At 35.9% G+C, this 23,728-nt stretch overlaps 1 protein-coding gene across 3 annotated transcripts in view; it reads right to left on the bottom strand.

Annotated features, from left to right (window-relative positions):
- Positions 1–23,728, bottom strand: part of fancm (FA complementation group M) — an 86,266-nt gene that overhangs the window by 21,940 nt on the left and 40,598 nt on the right. For 2 of the 3 annotated variants that reach the window (XR_004219876.1, XM_012969053.3), the window contains exons 5-13: positions 17,971–18,102; positions 16,205–16,337; positions 15,256–15,387; positions 12,435–12,533; positions 8,902–9,089; positions 7,848–8,054; positions 5,373–5,613; positions 3,692–3,840; positions 1,869–2,021 (exon numbers count right to left, since the gene is read on the bottom strand). Coding sequence is in view for 2 of the 3 variants with exons in the window: in XM_012969053.3 (XP_012824507.2) it covers positions 1,869–2,021; positions 3,692–3,840; positions 5,373–5,613; positions 7,848–8,054; positions 8,902–9,089; positions 12,435–12,533; positions 15,256–15,387; positions 16,205–16,337; positions 17,971–18,102 (1,434 nt within the window). In the remaining variant the exon portion in view is untranslated. The remainder of the gene's footprint in view (positions 1–1,868; positions 2,022–3,691; positions 3,841–5,372; positions 5,614–7,847; positions 8,055–8,901; positions 9,090–12,434; positions 12,534–15,255; positions 15,388–16,204; positions 16,338–17,970; positions 18,103–23,728) is intronic. The other variant, XM_004917143.4, reaches the window with a different exon arrangement.

Raw genomic sequence — 23,728 nt, 5'->3', positions numbered from 1 at the left:
GAGCCCTAATCTCACATTTTGATAAGTCTGCCCCTAAGGATCTGTTTTGCACTCATTCAGTAATATTTGCACCCGCCACATTACGTTTATTGATAATATCAGTAAAATCCAAGGGCCATAAACCTTTTGTCTTATTTTGATGTTGAAGTTATTTGTTCGGGTGAAATATTTGTGCACGTTGCAGTCACTCTGCAATAAGATTAATCCTCTAGGAATTTAAGGATAAACTGCTCTTCAACTCATTTGCTCATATAAGAAATGAAATCATTTTTGTTGCGAGCTCTTCCTTTCCAATAATAATCTACCAGAAGCAATTTTAGTCCTGGATTTAGCATGCATATCTAGTTAAATTTCACAACTGAATATAAATAAATATTGGGAACAGTAATCAATGCAAAACTATAAGTCACATTATATAGATAGCTGATAAAAGTACAAACTCTTTCATGAACCAAAGGGTTAACACAATCCTTGTGTTCTATTAATACAGTTACATTCACAGTGCCTTTCTCTGGCTACATACACTCACACAAGGGCTGCTCTGTATTATAAAGAAGCTCTTAAAAAGACTGCTCTCAAAAAAAAAACCATTACCAGTCATACAGCATAAAGCAGGGTGTATTCATCTATTATTAGCTATGACAAAATCCAGAAGAAAAAAACAGACTAATTTGGCATTATAAGTAAAAGCTATTGACCTGCCACATTATCACAGTCAGTTATGAAAATCCAGAGAGCAAAGGAAATCATTATTTTTATTTAATAAGATAGTAATTTATAGACAATGACAAATTGGTTTTAAGTAAAATGAAGCTTAGAAGGTTTTCTGCAATGGCCCATATAAAAGCCTGCTTCAAAAAGCTCTATTTGTAAGGGAATTATCTTGTTTTTGTACAGTAAAAAACAGGGCAGTGAGCAAAGGATTACTATCTGGGCTCATAGCTGTGAGTATATTGCATATACCAGATTTGGAATCTCACGATAATTTTTTTCGGCAAAGATCACTAAGTTGTATCCAACTACAGGCAAAACCATAACCGCAAGCCAAAAACAATATTGTCAGGCTACAAGCATTTGTAGTAATGGACCACTCTATTTTAGTAGGCTGAAAGTATGAAAGATCATTAGCCACAGCCCATATAAAATATATACAAGAATTAGATCAGAGCGGTAGAAAACTCAGTGCCAAGAAATTCTTTCACAAAAAAAAAAAAATGGGTTTATTTGGCCTTGGTGAGGAGAGTTCATTAGATTTTATTATAGTCCTCCCTGGGAGTCATTTACTAGTAAAGACAAATTTGCACCTAACCAATTAGTTATTAGCCTTGTTCAGCTAGCCGCAAGCTCAGTTTGAGCTGAAACCTAATAACCACCCATTCCCTAGTGTTTAGGTAGGATGTCCATTAGTCAACAATCTATTTAATCCAACCAAACAACATAGATGTGAAAGAGATGATAGAATTTGTATTATTAATAGTTATCCATCTATTAGTATATATAGTCACTAATAAGTACTGCCGCTGAAACTCTGAGACATGCTTTAAATTAAAAAAAAAAAATGTTTCTTTAAAATAATCCCAAGTGCACTTGTTGCACTATTATGATCCTACTGCTCAGGCACCTAGGTAAAGACTATGTTAGTGGGGTGCACCATTTGGCCTTTTTGGATTGCATTTTGCTCCAAGTTACCAGCATAACCACTAAGTAAATTAATTTATAGTATGCAGTTAACACCTGTGCAGAGACTACTCATATACAAACCTCTCCCTATCCAATAAGGATGGCACCCTAAGAGTTGTTTTTATACTCAAAACTATAAACATATGCTCCTACAAAAGCACTGTGATTAATAAATATGAAGCTCTTACCTCCTCCAGTCTCATCAGCTCAATCATCTCCATGACATGTATGAAATTCTTGCATCTGTCTGAGTGATCAACTGAGTCGGTAGGGAAGGGTCGGTTTTGCCAGACTCTCCATTCAGTTAAGGAGAGCTTGTGTATATTTCCAGATGGCCGTTCCTGATTTATTGTAATTGGGGAATAAAAATAGTAGGTTAATAATAGCAGGTTAAAGGCAACCCATCTGTTTAGTGTAATTGTATTAATTTTGTATATTCCCAAACAGATAGAATTTTAACAGTTATATTTTACATGCTGTAAATATTTTATAAGGTGTCGTTTACATTGGTATTACACTGGTGCCCAAAGGGTATTTAACCCTTTCACAGTTGCTGGAGGGTTATATGGCTGAGAACAAGCAGATATACCACCAAGCTTAAGAAATCAACAGAAAGGGGATCGCAAACCTTTAGTCTTTGTGCTGATTTTTAAAGGGGTTGGTTTATAATTTAGTATATTGAATATCCTATCCTTACCTACTTTTCAGTTTGTCTTTTCTTTCTTTCATAAGCTGCTTTTTTCAAATGGTCACTAACAGCAGTAGTTTAGAAACCTGCTATGTGACCACAGGTCCAGAGTGGGATTCAAAAAGGCCCTGGTATTTCAAATACTGAGGGCCCCAAAAGTCCCAAACCAGCCAAATTAATTGGTGACTGTCTATGGGCTGTTACATAGATTTACAAAGATTTCAAGTCTGGACAGTATGTGAGGCTACAAATTTTATTGCTACTATTACTTTGTATTAAATATCTTTCTATTTAGACCCTTTTTAATTTAACTTTCCAAATACTTTTAAAACCACTTCCTAGTTTGTAAGGTACTTTGGATCCTAGCTGCTGAAATCCCATATTGTAGCTGCAGAACAAAAAAGTTTTGCAATTTGGATCTCACCTAAGGTCTTCTAATATTAATATTAAAGAAGAAGAAAATAATAATTTTTCAAAATTACAATTATTTGCTTAAATGAGAAGGAAAGCTTTAATCGCTGTGTTAGGCACCCCCAGTGATTGTAATCACTTACCTGATACCCCAAGCTGGTGCTCTTGTTAGCATAAAACTGCACTGGCCCGGGGTAATTCTGTGCGAGTGATCTTCTTCCTGCTCTTTTTTTTATTTGCGTGGGTGCCCATGCACAATACAGTGAAAAGCAAAATGTGGAAGAAGAGTACCCTGGGACGGTACAGTTTTTTGCCAACAGGAGCACTGGCTTGGGGTATCAGGGAAGAGATTACAATCACTGGGGGGGTGGGGGTGACTAACGTTCAGCACCCTTCCAGTGACTGAAGCTTTCCTTCTCCTTTAAAATGAGTTCTGTGGGATATGCCCTGCCTATAATTCTGAGCTTTCTGGATAATGTGTTTCCAGATAAGGGATCCTCTACCTTTACTTCAAAAACCTAAATTGTCTCAGAATGTTACTGTCTACATCATACTAAAAGTTATTTTAAAGATGAACTACCCACAACAACTCACAATATCCCTTTAATAGGTTAATTAGGTTAATATTGGCAGCTGGATTACTGACATAAAAGAGTCTAGTTACACTGGGGCTGTTACTTTAAGACCTCTGAGAACTTTAAAATAAATTAATAAAGCATAATTTGAGCAGCGCAAACCTATGTCATTAAGCCATGTTAGTGCAACCAGGCCTCCAATCAAAATGTAATAATCACAGCTTGTCAACATTAGAAGCATACTATACAAAAAATGCATGGCATGTCCTTAGTAAATGTGAATTCAGTTATAGGTTTACAATAAAAAAAAGGGAGAAAGATAGAAAAAAGGACATACCTTGTTTGGTTCTGCATCTCTAAAGTACTCAAACTGAGATTTCGGCAGTCTTACATCCATTATTCCATCAGACTCCTGCAGCCGGTACAGTCTGTTCCAGGTCTCAAATTCAGCATGTGTCAGATCCCACTCCTCTTTTAAAGTATCTGCTAAATAAATTAATTTTACAAATATAAATAAGTGCAATTTTCAGTGTATGCTCCTCACTTCAGATACCTTGTGTCTCAGGTCAAATAAAGTTCAATAAATTACTCCAAAGTGCCCTCTCCTGCTTTAGACTTAGCGATGAGGTCTTATGAGGAAAAGAAGAAAAAAAGAAAAGAAAAAAGAAAAAAGAGAGGAAAAAAAAACCCTTTTGTGCCCAGTTGTGATATCCCTTTCCGATTGCCAATCTACCTTCAGACCCCCTTGCGTTTATATGGCATCCAATTGGTTCGCTTGTAGCTCACGACTCTCTGCTTTCCCACCTCTTAATTTCAGGCAGTGTTAGGAACCACTTCACATAAATTTCCAACTTTAGCAACTTTAGGTTAATTCCACGACCTTTCCGCTTCCCTTCCCCTTCTGTGCAACCAATTGGATGCCATATAAACCCAAGGGGGTCTGTAAGTAGATTGGCAATCGGTAAGGGATATCACAACTGGGCACAAAAGGGTAATATAAGTCATCACTGGTGTTAAAAAGCACATGAGAGTGCACATTGTGAAGTAATAACAGTATTACACTATATCTTTTTTTTCCCTCTCTTTTTTTCTTTTTTCCTTCTTTTCCTCATAAGACCTCATCACTAAGTCTAAAGCAGAAGAGGGCACTTTGGAGTAATTTATTGAAATAAATGAATAAAAGAAAAGTAAAGAAAAGAAAAGTATCAAGGTAGGTTGCATTATTGAGCACATCTAAGGCTACTGCAACACAACACGTTTTCTAAATCCAGGCCCAGAAACTGCCCCTCTGTTCCGATATGCTTGTGTCTGCACCCAGAGATGCTGCATTGGCCAGGGTACAGACACACAAAGTGGATTTCGGCTCGAAAACGCATACCTAAGCATTTTGCTGCTAAAATCCTCTCCTTGTGTCTGCACCCTGGCCAACACAGTACCACTGGATGCAGACAAACCATAAAGCAGATCAGAGTGGAGGGGCAGTTCTTGGCCTGCACTTTCACGCAGGACAAGAAAACACCCCCTACGTGACAGCAGCCTAAGCCAGAGACAAGACCATCTCTACTTGCCATGTTTCTGATGCCTTCTTGATATAAGGTAGATCATTTGTCAGCTAGACTATTCCTTCCCACAATGAAAATATTGCAGATCTAAAATGCACGTCCCTTATGAAACATTTGTAGCTGCTTACATGATCCTATTGACTGCATGCACTACAAGGCAACTGTGACTGCCCTGTATGTAACTCTGATGCACAGAAAGGCTGTAGAAAACCTCACATCCAAAGTCTTGTAGGACCAGTTTGGAGGTATGAACTCTCGCAGTGCTGCTGTACGTCAGCACAGATATTGCTGCCTTGGAATTTTGCTTTTCTCTGGCTTTAGCAGACCCTTACAAGACTACATTCTGACCTCATATTGTTATTTTTCACAATAAAAGATAAAACAGGATACTTTTTGAGGGTACACTTCTCTTATGAACCATTAGGTAAGTAATGTACCATGATAACCAAAACATACCAGATGCATTAAGGAACAGAGAGGAATTACAATGCTTTGTACTTGAGCGCCTGTCTTTGTGCTTTGGCCGAATGCTCTCTTTGGCTTCATAATTCCCCTGTGTGATGAACATCTTGTGCACTTTTGGGTTCAAACCTTCTGGAACCATGCGAGGGCTTTGAGGATTGAGATGTAACATTTTGTTATTGCCTAAAATAGCTTTGTAGATGCTCCGTTTATTGCTCTGGCTCTGGTTATAAGTCTGTTACGAAAAAAACGTAAATGTTAACAATATCTATAGCACCTGCTAAGCAACATAAAATTCATAAAGCAAAGAGGAATACATAAAAATACAGGTTAATTCCATTTAACTTCACTCTCTGACCAATGTATTTGCTCACATTCTATGAGTACTGTACATAGAAATGTAGTTTATCAAAGGGGAATGTATTTCCCAAAATGATCTAAACCTAAAATGTATTGTTAAGAAGTGGCTGAAGTGGCACTCGCAATCAAAGATTTGCATGCAAAAGCTAAATTGATTAATGAAGGATATGTAGGGTTTCATGGTCTGGGAGTTTTTATTTTTCGTATTAGTCAGCCTATTAAGTGCAGCAGTTACATGGCTTGCTTTCTATGCTTTTTTTTTATTGTTCAGCAGAACTGTCTTCCTTGATTAGAGTCAGCACGGCAGCATTTTTCTTTTTGCCATTTGAAGTATCTAGCTGTTAAAGAGGCACAAGGTGAATAGAGACTCAGTGGGGAAAAACTCACTGCACAATAAGTGGTAGCCAGAAATAATTCTGCTTTGAACACAAACCAATTTAAAGAAATGTGAAGCTGCAATAAAAGCTCTAAATTCATGATCTACCGCTTCCCTTTTGGGTCTGGGTTTCTACTCTATCCTGTGGACAGACGGGATTTATACAATAACTATGCACCAACTGTTTTCAGTTCTGCAGATGTATTTATAAAAGCCTGCCATTAATATTACCATGCACCCAAACAATAGTGAGCCCTAAATTATTTTTTTTCCACATGAAACAAATATTTTATTATAGCTTTTCCCCTAAAATTATAATTATGTTTTCTTAATGTAACATTTTTTTCCTGCTGTCTGCCAGTAATGCATTGTGGATTGCTGACTATTGTTGGCATCAACCAGTTTAAGCAGGTGGTATTTGTCAGTGACTAACAGCATGACTGCATTGGTTGCCGCTGGAAAAATGTTAGGAAATAAATTGGTAAGTATATAAAGAACTGTTAAAACAAATGATACAGATTTATAAAGTGACAATTCCAAAACCCAATATTTGCAACCTATCTACATCTGTAGATTTCGGAGAGGTTAGTAACCCGCAGTAGCAGGGATTTATCACGGGCAACTTATCTCTCCGTTGGGCATTAGCCTAATGTAAGCATATAATATATATTATATATATATATATATATATATATATATATATATATATATATATAGGATAATGCATCTTCATTTTATAAGAAATGGTCTAATATCTTTCATGAATCGTTGTTTTCTTAATCTTTAAAAGATTTAAATGTGCACTTTAGTACTAATGGTACACTCTACTAATTTCCAAGATCAGTGCTCTCTAACCACATTTGTAAAAAAAATGTTGCTCTCCACCCCCTATGGTATTGTTCAGAGGAGCCTGACAGGTGCTCTAGTTCCAGGATATCTAAATGCAATTCACAAATAAAACCAATTGAGGCTTCTACAGGTTGGTAGTGCCCATGAGGTTAAATAATGAATCATTTACTTAGCAACCCACAGGATTGATTTTTTTCATAATCCAATTTCTACATTTTTTCATAATCCACATTTTCTACATTCAAAGTGGCTTTCATGCACAAAAGGTTGTGGATTTCCATTTAGATCATGTCAGCACTCCTAATGATGGTCAAGGATCACAGCCTGAGTCTCAGCAATTGTTAAATACAGCATGAGGTACTCTCCTTCTGAAGCTGTTTGGAGGGGTGCAGGGAGTAAATAGATTTAGCCATAAAATACAGATGATAGTATGTCTTTCAGTTGAAAATAATGGATATGTGCTGTCATCTACTTATCTTCATAATGTTATCATAATTAGACATCCAGTATACTTGTGTGCTTAATTATTTAGAGAATGTTTAAAGTGTGAACATTAAAAAGAAAAAACACTATTTAGACATTCTCTTCTATAACATATTGGACACCAGACAACTGGTTTAGCACATAAGTATACTGTATGTTACACAGAAGGATTAATAACAGATACTTGTAGCCAACTAGAAATAGGTTGCATTGTTTGCTATGAACGTTGGCTAGAATTGCTACAAGCAAACTACATGTAGCAGTAACTTCTACATATTTTGCTTTAGTCAATGTTTGGCCATTGTGTCTCTGGCTGTCTGAAAAAGAAACTTTTTAGGCAGATGTATAGGTTTACTTTTCAAAGTAATGACTTGATCACGATATTCTTTCAATCAGCATACCCTTTCCTCCCGTCCCTGACAAAGTATTACAACAATCCGGCCTTGACGTTTCCTGCCAGTTCGGCCCATTCTTTGAACAAGACGAATTGGACTCTTCTGGGCATCGAAACATATGATAAGATCCACTTCCCCTATATCAAGACCTTCTTCCCCTACACATGTTGAAACCAGCGTGTTAAAACCACCCTCACGAAACCGTTTTACAACCTGCAGAAGAAAACAAAGGCACATATTTAAGAAACACTCCTGCACAATATGCCATAACTAGGGTTCAAAAACTTTTCTTTCCAGCCATATTGATAAATAATAAAAATAATAACATGAAAAAATAATAAAAAACAAAACAAAACTGTATGGTGGATCCATAGCAATTTAAACATTAAATAAACCCACTGGGATTGTTTGGCCACCAATAAGGATTAATTATATCTTAGTTAGGATCAAGTACAAGGTATCGTTTAATTATTACAAAGAAAAAGGAAATATTTTTTAAAAATGTGAATTATTTCCTTAAAATGGAATCTATGGGAGATGGCCTTTCCGTAATACAGAACTTTCTGGATAACGGGTCCTGTTTGAGCTTTTTGGCTTGGAAGATTCCACCATGGAAAGAATTATATGCAACGTATGGTGTATCAATATGAACATTAATTTTTACTGTTTTTCTAAAAATAATTGCCAGAGCATTGTTCGCCATGCAGAACTAACTATGATGACTACTGCTTTCCTGGTTTCTACAGTAAAAAGCATCAGTATCCAGGTTTACTATGCTTATACATTTATTGAAAAACTTTGGGATAAGTTCAAGATTTGAAACAGTTGTAAATCATCAAAAAACAAACTGCTTAATATCTATTAAAAAGTTAACTGTTTTATGCCTTCTGCAACCAATAGGTTTTTTAATAAGCCATAGTTTTATCAGACACAGTAGCATAACCCTTATTAATCCAGTTTAGAACAAATTTTGTTCTCTGAATGTTTTTTTCTTGATTTGCTTTTTAAAAATTTCAAACAGTAGTAAATATTTACAATGCCTCTTTTGTCTAACAATCACCTCAAGCTGCTCTTTTTGTGTGAAACCTTTGACTCCTTTGCCAGCGGACGAATGGCCTACAAAGGTCATTACCCTTACAGTAGGGTGGTGTTGGTTAAGCATCTCCGCAATCTCCTGAACACTGTCTCGAAATGAAGAGAAAATCATGATCCGAGTGTCTCCAGGAATCTGGTTGGAAGTATTTTGATCTGCAAGGCAGGAAACAAGTATGCATGTTTAAATTCAGAACAAATTACACTGCAATTAAAATCCTGTTTTTAGATACATTTTTTTATGGAATAATTAAGTAATTAAATGCTCCAATATATGCATTATTTTATAATACTAGGACAAGTAACTCACTGAAAACCAGGAGTTGTCTACTAAATTGTTACGGCAGCCATACATGGTAAGATCCACTTTTTTGGCGAGGTCACCAAACAAATATTTTTTCTGATATCTCCTAGGTCCAAAGATCACATTATAATGTAGGAGATCCAAAAATTCAAATGAGCTGAAGCAATCCCCCATCTGACTAAAAATAAAATCAAACCTGCCTGACTGAAACCTGGCCAATTTTGGCGGATAAGCTGCTGAATCTGTCTAAAGGACTCAAATTGGCAGCTGAAATCTGCCTGTGTATGGCAACATTTAATCTATACACTGGGGCTCATTTAGGGCAAATTTGCCCATGGGCAGTAACCCATAGCAACCAATCAGCAATTGTATTTTTTCAGGACAGAGAGCCGCACACACAAGGACTTAGCAATAAAGTGAAAAAATGTATTAAAAAAAAATTCAACGTTTCGAGTACTGACTGTACTCTTCCTCAGGGACAAACCTGAGGAAGAGTACAGTCAGTACTCGAAACGTTGGATTTTTTTTTAATACATTTTTTCACTTTATTGCTAAGTCCTTGTGTGTGCGGCTCTCTGTCCATATACTGTATATATATATATATATATATATATATATATATATATATAGTGATGTCTCATAATGACATAATGAAACTGATTATCTCTATTGCACTAACGGCAATTCCTTTCATAAGCAGTCCTGTAATTAAGTGTTTAAAGGGTTTAACAGATGACTCCCTTTAAGAGCTAATTATTGCATGGGCTATAAAAAAGCACTTAAGCAAAGCATCACAAAAACAGGTGCATCCATAAGACCTGGTTGCCTGAATTAATTAAGCAATTACCTTTTTTATGTAAACCCACACATAGTGGAAAATGAGAAAGGACTAAATATAGGGCACATTTGGATAAGCTAGATTTAGTTTTGCTGATGTTATAAAGAACAGTGTGGCTATTGGGTGGAATGGAAGGCTGAGATACTGTCAATCAGAGTAAACTGTTGGTCAAGGTGCATACCATTAAATGTGACAATTTCATTACTAATGCCATCATTTTTATCAATATCATTACAAACTCTGCATCTGTTCACTACTAATATAAATCCAGAACATGAGCAGGCAGTGTCATCAAGTACTATGGTTGACTGGTAAAACTGCAGATTGGACTTGATGAGTGATGCAAGACATGTCCTCGTGGCATTTATGGGAAAATCCTGCCTTACTAACACACTTGCCATCCTAGTTACCATACTCCTACACTGGTTGCATTAGATAGGGCAAATTGAACCTTAACCCGCACACCCTTAGCTCTCCAAAAAAACACTTACCGCCTGGTGCACAATGCCCAGGGGGATCGGCACCCCCTCCACAGACTCCAAACAAATAGCAGTGGCACTCAAGAGCTTCAAGCGGGACTAGCCCTTAAAATTCTTTATTGCGGAAAAAACATGCAACGTTTCGAGGCAAAGAGGGCGGTCTTTATATTAGTAGTGAACAGATGCAGAGTTTGTAATGATATTGATAAAAAGATAGGGCCTCATGTGATTACAATGTTGCCTGATGTTGCTTTTGGCAATGTGGTTATTTAACAAGTTATTAGAGCTGGTGATGTGGACATCCGCATTTGACAGTGAGGAAATTATTTTAGGATAAACTAAGGACACATTTTAACCATTTAACTGGTGCATCAATAATTATCATCTTCAAGGTACACTGATGATGAGATTTAATTTATCTAGTTTAGTGAAAACACCTCAATTAACAAAATGCTAATTACTTCATCCTGACTCCCAGTGATAAGCCATTGATTAGAGACTAGAATGAGTGCAATTCTGTACAATAATTGTCCCTAAAGGCAAAATAAACAAATCATAGGAATTGATTTTCTTGTTATTTTAGCCACATGAAATTAGACGCTGTGAGCTGGCCTACATAACAAGTCATAGCTCAATAATCATCACAGACATCATCCAGGAGTGAAAGTGTTTTTCTTGTAAAATAATTGTACAAGTTCAATACAATAAAAAGAGAATGTTTCAAAACTGAGAGGGTGCAAATTATATTTTAAACTTTACAGAATATTTCTTCATTGTTTGACTACAGTACAACACATTTCACAATTCATACACTTCAAGCAAGAAAATAAAAAAAACAGTTCTACTACAACTAAACTTCACTTCAAGGTACAAGGCAGTAGTATTGATTTATTTGCTTTATGCAACAGTCTGTAAACTTTTATGCACGATGATCAGTTTATAAATAACTACTGCCTACTTAATACCTATTACTTAGGGATTGCTTTATACCAGGAAGTACTGTGAACTGCTACTGTGTACACTCAGCTTGTTACCAACATGAATTGATAATGACAAGCAAACACCAAAAGTTTGCATTCAATGGTCAAACCCAGGAATGGCTCAAAGCTTCATGATTACCACCTGCATATCATGTAAAGAATTGTAAATAATGATGTTGATTGATAGTGTTAGGGATGGGCGTCTAGGACAAACTAGGATGAGTTAATGTATAGAATCTGCTGCTTGCTTAATTGAATCCTTAAATATAATATTTTAAATTAATAACAAAATCATGATGTAACTAAAGTCAACAATAACACTTATTATATTTAAAGAAATACATTGTGCAGCTTATTTGGGAAGAGCAATATGTTACCCTCCTCATGTTTTTAGATTTGAATGTCTTGCCCACTCCTATTAGTATGGAAGAATTTGCAGGTACTTCTGGACATCATATCCTATGATATCCTGAAGGTAATTAGTGAGTGGACAACATCATCTCCAAAGTTGTGAAGTTGCATCAGAAACTATCATATTTATATAAATATCCATACTTTGTGGTTATCGGTCAGCTATTCAACTTCCAATTGTATAGTAGGGTCTACACTGTATAAAAGCTATCACATAAACTGTTTAGAAAACAAGAAAATACCTAAGTGCAGATAAATATTGATCACATACTATTTATGGGTCCCTACACTCCAACAGGATATAAACTGTTGCAAGAAAGACATGTGTTTAGCTATTTGTCCAATACCTGAAAAAAATATTTCTTTAAATTAAACATTTTTCCTTTATGGTTTTACTTGATGTTCAATGTAAGGGCAGTTAGTTAGTGTAAATTTTTAAAGAGACAAACAGAAAAAACAATAGCAAATAGCCTAATAAGAATAACTTACCTCCGTTTTTATTCCAAGATTTAAAATGCTGAATAACAACATCTTCTAGTTTTTTTAACTTTGGGTGGCTATACACAAATGGCTTTTTGGCATCTGCTCCTAAAGACACCATGAACAAAAATATTAGATTAAGATTTAACATTGTTTTATAACCTAGGCATAAAAGTAAAGAAAGCCTTTCAGAGTAATTGTGGTTAATAAACAGTAGCAGAGAAGAATGGGAATGTTCAGGGTTTAGAAGGTTATAGATTATGATACAACTGTTTACATGGAGAAATCATTATATTTATCTGCTACCCACATCACATACACACATTAAGTTTGAACTTATTATAATAAAGTTTAAACTTAAAATAATATAACAGTATTTATTTCTCAAGAGTATTCTAAATTTTTAGACTGTGAGCTCTTTTGAGCAGAGCCCTCTTCCCCTCTTGTATCGCTTATAAGCTCCTTTGCATGTAAATCTGTACGTCCATTTATCGTATAGCATTATGGAATATGTTGCTGCTTTATAAATACAGGTATGGGGTCTGTTATCCAGAATGCTTGCGACCGTAGTTCCGTAGTTTGGATCTCCATGCTTTAAGTTTACTAAAAAAAATTAAATAAACCCGATGGGATTGTTTTGCCTCCCATAAGGATTTATTATATCGTAGTTGGGATTAAGTACAAGGTATTGTTTTATTATTATTATAGTGAAAAAGGAAATAATTTCTAAAAATTAAAATCATTTGTTTACAATGGAGTCTATGGGAGATGGCCTTTCTGTAATTCGGAACTTTCTGGATAACGGGTTTCTGGATAACGCATCCTATACCTGTACATGTTATTAATAATCATCATCATCATAAGTCTAACCACCATTTGTGACCTGCTTCTTTAAAAATCAGGGAGTAAACAGTGGTCTTGCTGTCATTGTGGCCCTGTATACTTATGTGGGCTAAAACAGACAAACGTGCAGACAGGCATTCACTGGGAACACTACCACTCTCCAAGGGTCCATTTACTCAAATGAGCGTCCTACATTGGTGTTTACATCAATTTATCCACACAAACGCAAAACTCTGGGGGACTGCTGGTTTAGTATTATTCAGTGGTATTGTTGGCAGCAAAATATACTTTATTTCTCAGAGGCAAACAGGCAGTCGTGGAATATAACCATAACTATATTCATAGATATTGATCATGCTAAAAAAATGCAATAGAAAAATTTTGCTTAGAATACTTCATTTATTTTTTTTCTGTGGTTATGGTACTTAGCAATATGTATAAAAAACCTGCACATTCAGACTGAAATGAACTGGCAGCTTTCTCATGAACCTTAAATGTTTTCTAATTAGTAATAACCTGACACCACACAATGGATCTGTGTCATTGGAGAGGGCTACATGTGTATCAGAGAAAACTCAACATAAAAACCCTTATGAAATGTAAAATCCTGGCCTCAGGAGAACAGGAAGAGCTTAGCCTTCAATATTCCAAGAACTTCCAAACCAAGCAACAGCCGATTAGACAGCTAACATTATTATTAACAAGGAAAGGGTATCAAGTCAGAATGTCAAATATAACTAAACGCAGACAAACAAGTTAAAAAAACACACGCAAAAGCATATAAAGTTTTGCCATTGTTTTCTTAATTATTTTTACATTCAAAAAACATGAGCAAGTAGCTAAATGGTTATTGTTAAGTACTGGGTTCATCAACCAATCTGTCTGACTGAAACCAATCCAAAATTTAATGACATCTTAAGGTAAAGAAAAACTGCTTTAGGAATGGCTCAAGTCATCTCTGGTGATGCATTTGTCAGAAACAACACATCTACAAACAGAACAGGTTACCAAATGCACTTATCCATACAATTTCAACTTTAAGGAGCTGCTTAACATTGCTTTCTCTACCCCTACAATATATTTAAAAAGGAAAATTCTGCATATAAACAAAAATGTATTTACTTTGCATACTTGATGATGATGATGATGATGATGATGATGATGATGATGATGATGATGATGATGATGGCAATGAAAAAATTAAGTACCTATAACAAAATCTTTTGCAGTACTCTTAAATAAATAGTGTGGCATTCAACAAAACCAACAGAACTATACAATGAGCAACTTCATGAAGCTAGCTGAGGGCAGCCAAACTGGCTGCAAAACATCAGGAGAGACCACTGTGTGGTCTTCCAGCAACAACAACAAAAGAAAAGCTATGTAATAGCATCCTTGATTTATACCACTACATCTGAAAGCTGTAGTTCTGATCATTCCAAGGAATAATCCTAACTAAAAGAAGATGGTATTAACGGAACAGTAACACCAAAAATTGAAAGTTATTAAAGTAATTAAAATATAATATACTGTTGCTCTGCACTGGTAAAACTGGTGTGTTTTCTACAGAAATGCTACTATAGTTTATATAAATACCTTGCTGTGTAGTCTTGGGGGCAGCCATATAAAGGGAAAAAAGGCACAGGGTACATAGAAGTTAACAGATAAGCTCTGTAGAATGAAATGGGGGTTTACCTGTTATCTGCTAAGTAACCCGTGCCTTTTCTCTTTTTTTACAGCTTGAATGGCTGCCCCTGTGGCTATACAGCAGCTTTGTTTATATAACTAAACTAAAGTAGGGTTTCTCTAGCAAACTCACCAGTTGTACAGTGGAGGGCAACAGTGCATTATATTACAATAACTTTTATACTCTTTCATTTTTTGGTGTTACTTTTCCTTTAAGAAAGTTTCCAAGGTGTAAAATGCAGGACAGTAGAGGAAATCCAAGCTATTAGGTACTAAAATATATACTGTAAAAGTAACCAACTTAGACTTGTGTTAAAAAGAAGACTTCCATTTCCTTCTGTAACATTAAGGTCAGAAAACATGTTCTCCAGCTGCTGATAGAGTTCCATGAAGTCTCCATTGCGACTGAGCTCATTCCGTGCACGGGTCATACCTTTGAGAGACAAAATAGGTTTAGTGGTGAACAAAATTATGCAAAATAAGCAGACATATAACTGTGATATTTACACACAGCTGGAGCAACTAAGCTGAGGGGAGTTGCATATTGTATGATTGGGTACTGAAGAACATCAACTACACCACTACAGAATGTGATTGCTAATAATGAAACATATATTGCACCAAACACTTCTCAAAATAGATTCAACTGGTCAGTTGTAAAGATTACTGCGCCACACCACACCTCATAGGATGTGCTTACACAGCCTGAGATCTGTAAGAGTAGAACACAAAAAAAAAACTAATCCACGTGCCTCCTTTTGCATACTGCTATTCCTCTTAAAGGGGATTAAACCCAAAACATGAAGTGGATGCATATCTAAGCATTTTTGCTACTCATATTCATTTTCTATATTTAAAGGAGAAGGAAAAGTAAAAACTAAGTAAGCTTTATCAGAAAATTCTGTGTAAATACAGCCATAAGCACTCACAGAAAAGCTGAACTCTAAAACAGGATTTCTTTTTTTGTCTCACAAATCATTTTAAATAGAAAATTAATGGAAAATGGCTCAAGGGACCACTCTGAATAAGTTTACATCAAATCAGATTATGGTTTTAGATCCCCTTTAAGCTACCTGGCAGTGTCCAGCACACATTACCGAACAATATTTTATAATCAGAAAGAAAGTGGGCATTTGTAGTGAAAGTCTTTAACATGTTTAATAAATTCTACAAATTAAACACAATTTTTGTGCCACAGTTAAACCATATCAACTACAGATCTCAATTTTGGATTTGTGTAAAGCACATACCTTTGGAGCCATCCATAATTCCATGAAGATAGGAGTATAAAGACCGAGTTCCCATTTGTAAGAGAAGTTCGTAACCATGGTATAAACTTATACAGAGAGCAAAATCTCCTTCTATCACCCCTTGCTGAGCTCCCTAAAATAGACACATATACACATTAAATAAAAATGTTTTATCACTTTATATGTCAAGCGGGCATTTAATCATTCTTATGAGAAAGACACAGGAAATTATGCTGTAAATAAAAAACAAAGTTAAATGTTATCTCTCTCTCTCCCTTTTGAAAGGGGGTGGGGGGGGCAAAAATACTTTATAATTCATGTATCGTATTAAGAAAAGAGTCATTTCAAATATGCATGTATTTCTACTTTCTGTATTCTACAATATTAATTATGAGGATAGCATTCACCATCATCTAGTAGATTCTGATCAATGTAATTCAGCACAACAGGGAATAGCGAAAGTTGTTCGTTAAAAATTGTGCTACGAATTAACCATTTGGTTTTGTCTGTTCTAAATATCTGTAGATGCTAAAATCACTTATTAGTAAATTTTAACATAGGAATACTCCTAATGGGTACTGACAACTTACAATTTTTTTGGATTATCTTTAACCATGACTACAATGTGCCATATGCAATATTATGATGCATTATATAGCCAGCTGCTTATACCACATTTACCAAACTGTTGCAAAAGGGGTTTTCTATATGATATGATTCAGAGACAATTTGCCAGCAAGCACAGCTGCCTGTCTCCCTACAAGGGAAAAGAGTTTGTGGCAAAACAATGAGTTGTTCTTTCCTCTTTCTTAAACTGCAATTAGAATACTCCTTAGGCTACAAAAGCATTGAAATGTTGCTGGTTTTTTTTTGTTACACCTCCACTACCAAAGCAAGATTTACTGAAATTGGCATAGATCTTGCACAAGACCAAACAAATGGAACAATGGTGCTTGGCCTTTCAAATTACATATCATCCATTCAGTTTTTCGATGGTTCAGATAACTTTTGGCTGGTGCATGGCCACTGTAAGTAATGATATGACCTATTTCCTCTCTGAAATAGACAAATAATGAGATTTGCTAAATGAGAGAGCACTCCATATCTGCATTTATATATGTAAAAGGAAGATTACATCTTGCTTGCACCAGTAAATTATTTCTCTTTAGACTTCATAAGCATATAATGCTACATTACTTTACTCTATGCCTCAGAAAAGGCAATTGAAGTAAACATTTCAAAACAGATAGAAGCACGTTGTTTGCAGCATTCTTTTGCCACTGCAGCAAAATATTTTATTATGGACATAGTATATATAGTAGAAATGGAGGTGGTGTCAAGGTTTAAACCTGGGTGTACAGATTCTGTTTCCTCTGCCTTCCTACTTCTATGCTGCAGTTAAGTTCACCTTTAATAACAGAATGGCTTTATACTCCCTGGCACATTGTATTGGTGAGAATACGCAAGCAACTATGCAAAACTAAATGTAGTCATATGAGGTAAACACTGGCCTCACCTCAATCTCCCTCAATAGTCAAATTAGCATGTGCCATATCCCATGCAGTGTTTGTTTGACCTTCTTCATAAAAAGGTATAGAGGACAATTAGAACAATTGAGAAGAGCTAAGCCTAGCCCATAGTCAAGAACTTCCCACTGGAAGAAGGGTGTCCAGGACCTTGTATTTTCACCTATTGTCTGCACAAAGCATAAACACACAGAACCTGCTCAACCAAAACACAGAGAAAAGGAAAATGGAAACACCTACAATTACGTTTGCTGGAGGATTCTTCCTGAACTGATCTCGAGACAGAATGATCTGATATTTTGTTAGATTTGGAATATCTCTCCTTGACAGCACATTGTTTTTTAGAAGACGTCCAGCAAATGTCTCCAGCACCTACAAAAGCAAGAAAAAAAAAACAGGCAAATTATTCAGACCCACCTGTTATGGTTGAACAACTAAGTAGTGACATGATGCAGCTACAATATCTATACATCCATTGCACCTTTGTAGAAATTATACCGGCCTGCCAATGCCTACTTTTTTACCCTTGTAAACAGCAAAAACAATAGCAGGAGAAGCAAAGCAGCAACTATGTATAATCTATTTACTATTTTATCATGTTTAAACCATTACAGCTATAACAAACCAAACCCTAAAAGGCTCTACACTCTTTCAACATTCAGAATAAGAAGAATCTAAGGTTGCACACATGAAATTTAAGAGACCACATAAAAATGCTAGGGTGTGTAAAAAAAATAAATAACAGAGAAGCTCTGCAGCGATAAAGATAACTAAAAAGTGGAGTAGGAATAGCCAAATGATGGGAATATAAAATAGCCAAAATAGCCAAGGTGTATGGTGATGCTAGAATGAATGTGAATTGTGGTGACAAACAGATATAACAGATATTCTACAGGAAAAGGCAAAATTATTTAGCCTGTCAACAGGCTATGAAGGTAGAATAGACAGAATTAAAAAAAAAAACCCAAATCACCGACTGAAATCTAGGTGGAATAGAGTTGAAAAAAGTCAGACACATTTCTGAATCTCCTTTAAGGCTAGTTTTGTGAGGTAACAACTACTAGGAAAAATGTTAACACTTAGGTTGCATTTATTAATAGTCCTGGATCATTTTTTTTTAATTTGTGATCTGGCACTGTAGTAGAATTTTAAAAAATGTGAGATGTCTATTTGTGCGCTCTGGAGAACTAAGGGTGCCTTAAAACTGTTAACAAAGAAGTCTTGGGTTTAGTTCCAAAACTATAACATACCTGCAGCTCCAAAGGCAACCATAAAAAAACCTATGGGTTTCCTTAATGGATATATTAAAAGTGCAATATAAAGGGATCATTTAGGAATACAGCCGCTAGTGCAGGTGCTGTAAAATGGACACAACTCGGAGTGAATATTGCCAATCCGTGCATCCTGCCTCTTTGGATGAATAGTGCACAACTGTACAAATTGACACTGAGGTAAACCTGGAAGCTGCCGCCAGGGTCAGCCTGGCCTCTGCAGGGCCCTTGGGGCACACCCAAGCCCCTTCCCTGAACGTGTGTACATTTTGAACTGAAAATTTTAGATGCAAAATTTACATAAAAAAAAACATTTTTGTGCATTGGACACAACTGTGGGGATAAAACCTCTGATTTATGGGTAAAAAACATGGCAATTTGCATTCAATATTGAACTTGAATAGTATGATATAACTTGGGGCTTGGCCAGTGGTACAGGGATGTAAATGGCAGTTTTGGGCCAAAATGTACTGGTGGCCTAAAATCCTGTTCCTTCTACTCGCACAACTTTTGGAAGTGCTGAATTCATGAGGGGGTGAACATAGGGAAGAAGGCATATACGTGGCCACCCATCCCATGCGTCATTCACCAATAGAGGTGACAGATGTAGGCTGCAATGGTGCTCTGCACTTAGTTCCTGCCCTGTGGTAGGGAATTTATAGAGAGGTCACAAATTTGGGTAAACCTGTTTTCTCTAATCTATTATAATCTGCATCCTACAAAAGTATGAGCCATTATTAATGCTTTAAAACACACACATCATGCAATGAGGCTTGAGTTTTAAATATTATATAAACATGCTTTTTGATTTATTTACTTTGATACAATTGCACATATGAAAACTAAAGTCCCATGTTTATAGTTAAGCATGGTCTTTCATTCTTATCACTGGCAAGAACAGAGTTTCATTTTATTATGTGCTTTACTGAGACAAGCATCAAATCAGCACATAGAAGGCAAGGAAAACCTGATCCAGTACTCAACAAAAAAATAGGTGAGTTATGAAAGCAGCAAGATACATCCACCTGTGGATGGGTAACTCAATCTATTGGGGCCTGAAAACATAACCTACTTAAAAGAATGCTAATCTACTTGCATTTGATACTTTATGGCAGATTTAAGCACAACACAGTAATGGAAACAGGTGTTCTTGGGGAAGGCGGGGGGGAGGGGGATCAAAATAATAGACATAAATTCTCCGATATGGCCTTTTAATGAATTTGATATTTGTTACCAGGCTTCTCTCTTACCCCAGAGAATGCCTAATTATACAATAATAATAATAAAAAAAAAACCCAGAAGGGCCAATCTTTCCACTGAATTATTGATAAAAGCCTTTCATGCAACTATAGATAATAATAGAGAATAGACCATCACAATCTTTAACAGTCATAAAAATAAATCCTTTACAATGTACTCAAAATCATACACACTCAACAGAAGTATAGCATTAAGAGCCTTTATGTTAGGGATATTCCAACTGCCGCCCAGCTGCCTGGCAGTGAGTGAAGCTCAAAACTAAAGGTCAGCAGCAGCAGAAACATAATGGTTTGGGCAATCCTCCATATCTGAGCTAAACAAATGTTTTAAGGTGGCATACAATATACACAAATTCTTGACTAAAGCTTATGTCTCTCTGATTGGATTGAGTAAATGTTTTAGCAGCATTTTAAAATGGTGAATCAAAAGTGATTTATTGCCACCATTTGCACGAATAAATTCACTTTTGATTCACCATTTTGAAATGCTGCTAAAACATTTGTCCTTGAGTACTGACCCTGCGCAGAGGGGAATACTGCCTTGCACCCAACACCTCAAAAAGCGCAAATAAGGGGGAGATTTGCCAGAATTTAAGTTTGATTTTTTTCACAATTCAAGTTTAGTGCTAAAATTTCTGGTATTTATTAAGTGCAAAAAACTGGAAAACTCAAATTTAAAACTTTGCCACCTAAACAAAAGCTTGAAAGTTTATATAGAAATCAGTTGGCGTTGTCCTAGGCAAGTTTGAGTTTTTCAAGTTTTATTATAACTTGAAAATACAAGGATTTTTTTATTAAAACAAATTTTCCTTATGTATAAATAAGCAAGCATTTGAAATGCAAGTTTATTCAAATAAGATAAACAATCTCGAATTCACAAACTCGAAGAACTAATCAATAAACCCATAAGTATAGCACTGTCGTTTTATGGCGATATGCTTGGTGGAATGACTGCAACTTGTTAATCTTTAGAGCTTGGCCTTCCCTACCACAAGTGAACATAAAAAAAGCAGAAAGCAGTCAGACCATCTTACATAATGGGGCAAAAGGCCTCAGAGTGCCTCAGCATCTATCAGAACAATAGGCAGCCCTAGCTCTCCACTAAGTAAAGGACCCTTCCTAGTAATCTTTTAAGAAATGCTGAAAAACAACAAGTACATCAGTTTTAAACCATTCAAAAACGTTTTACGGATACATTGTAATAAAACTGAATTTGGGGGATCCAAAATACAGCCAGCATACAAAAAATCTCATTTGTAATTTGTAAACTGTTTGGTCATACTCATTACTAAGAAAAAAAGTTACATTGCAGGAATGAACACACAACACAGAACTACAGAGATTGGAGCTAAAAAGCCTCCATCATGTTTTGTGAAAGGAAACAAATGCACAAATGTTTTAGAGATAAATCCACCTTCTCATTTAATATGCAGCCTAAAGAGGTTTATGGCACCATTACAAGTAGAAACACTGAAGAGCATGGCTTAAAGCAAACATTACTTGCAACTTGCTCAGTGCTTATGAGAAACTAGAGATCCCCTGGTCTTATTATAATGATTTCTTCTATTTTTTGCTTTTTAATAAAACTAAAATGTATTTTTACCCCTTCTTAACGAGTAATAACCCCCCACCCCCATATGCTACCCATTCTCTCTGGCAAAATAAATAAATATGCAACAATTTACACATTAAAAAAGGGGATTTATTTATAATGCAAAAAGAATAAATCACATTCTTTTTCATCCATTCTGACTCACAAGTCTTTAGGAGGTAGCAACAAGTGTAAAATGAAAGCCATTCTCAGTCAAGCATATTGTTGACATTGGTGAATCCCTAGAAAAGCACAGTTAGCACAATCTCCATATTTCCTATGGGATTTTATACTGTTGTGAATTTGACATTACCTCACAATATTGCCCTGTTTCAATTTTAGACCAAAATAAAATGTAATGTTGCAGCAGTTGAGAAGATACATATATTTATGAATTTCAGCCTCAAATACTGATCCAGATGAATACAAGAAAAAAATCTTCAGAGGGTTATGGCACTGGATTGCCACCAGTGTCGGACCAGGATTCCAGGAAAACTCCCAGTGGGCCCAGGTGTAAGTGGGCCCTCCTGCTCCTGACCATTCGGCCTGTTTCATGGTCATTCCCTATTCCAGAATGGGAAGAAAGAGGAGAAATAGATGGTAGAATAGATGCTAGCATGTAAATAAAATAAACTAGGTGAATAAAGAGGTTGACTGAGGAAAGGAGGAAAAATTGTTTAGAAAGCGGGCCTATTGTCTATGTTTTTTTTGTTGGCCCCTGGGTTCCCAGTCCAACGTTGATTGCCACAGATCCCTTCTAGTTTCTATCAACAGGAGGCAAGCAGCACTAATTCACTACTTGCAGTGGTGACCAAATCACTAAAGAGGAGAATTAACTATTTACTGATGCCAACAGCTAACCAGGCTGTCAACAGATGGTATGGATATTTGTGTGTAGAAAATCATTTTGTTGTCTGCGGAGCTCCTGGACAAGCTTCCATCAAGGCCAGTGGATGGCTCTAAAAGCTGGAAGCTGGAATTATTCAGAAGCTGAAATAATAAAGCAGGCTGATTTGTTCAAGTTGCAGGAATGCTGAAGTTATCTGTGACCCACTTACACATATGAATGTATTCCATTACAAATCAAGCCTTTCCTACCTCTTATCTGTTTGTTTGTATGTCACTTGTAGTTTTATAATTTTATTTAGAACACTGCAGGATAAGATGCAGCTCAGTAGAAATGTATGTAACAATACAAATCTTGTTGGTTTGCACCTCTGTCCTTTCACAATAGTTTTAAAGGGTAACATACAATTTGCACACATTCAGTTTTTTTTTAAATCACATTTCTCAGTTATTTAATTAACATGTGAAACAGGAAAATGTCTTTTTTTAGATCCCTTTGCACACACCAACTTGTGATTAGAATGCCCAATGATGTGTGAGAATCACGTGAATAAAAAACAGTAATTAACGTGACGAGCATCAAGGTGAAAATCTCTTATACCTGCAGTGAAGTATGTTGTTGTGCTGCATTTCAATTTGCTTAAAAACTAAAGTCACCCATACACGTAAAGGTCTCCAAACAAGTAGATAGTTCCCTAATATAACCACCATTCAAAGCAGGCTGCCAGGGTGAGGTCAGTCCTTGCCCCAACAAGATTTTTAAACAAGAGCAATCGAAATCTTCCCAACTTTTAGCCAGATATTGGCCAGGCAGGCACACTGAAGGGCCCCATACACAAGACAATAAAATTCTGACTCAATCCAATAATTTTATTCGATTTTAAGATAAAAATATTACAGATAACAGGATTCCAGTGTATGACTTGTATACAAAGTATACAAGTAGTGCCTTAATGCTAGGCACTATACATATAAAATTAAAAAAAAACTGATACAGCAGTGGTTATACTTTAACAGTACTACCATAATAA

The sequence above is a fragment of the Xenopus tropicalis genome, chromosome 8 (genome assembly GCF_000004195.4).
Source record: "Xenopus tropicalis strain Nigerian chromosome 8, UCB_Xtro_10.0, whole genome shotgun sequence".
NCBI lineage: Eukaryota > Metazoa > Chordata > Amphibia > Anura > Pipidae > Xenopus > Xenopus tropicalis.
The sequence above is the reverse complement of the archived record's forward strand: the minus strand, read 5'-3'. Positions and strand labels throughout refer to the sequence as shown.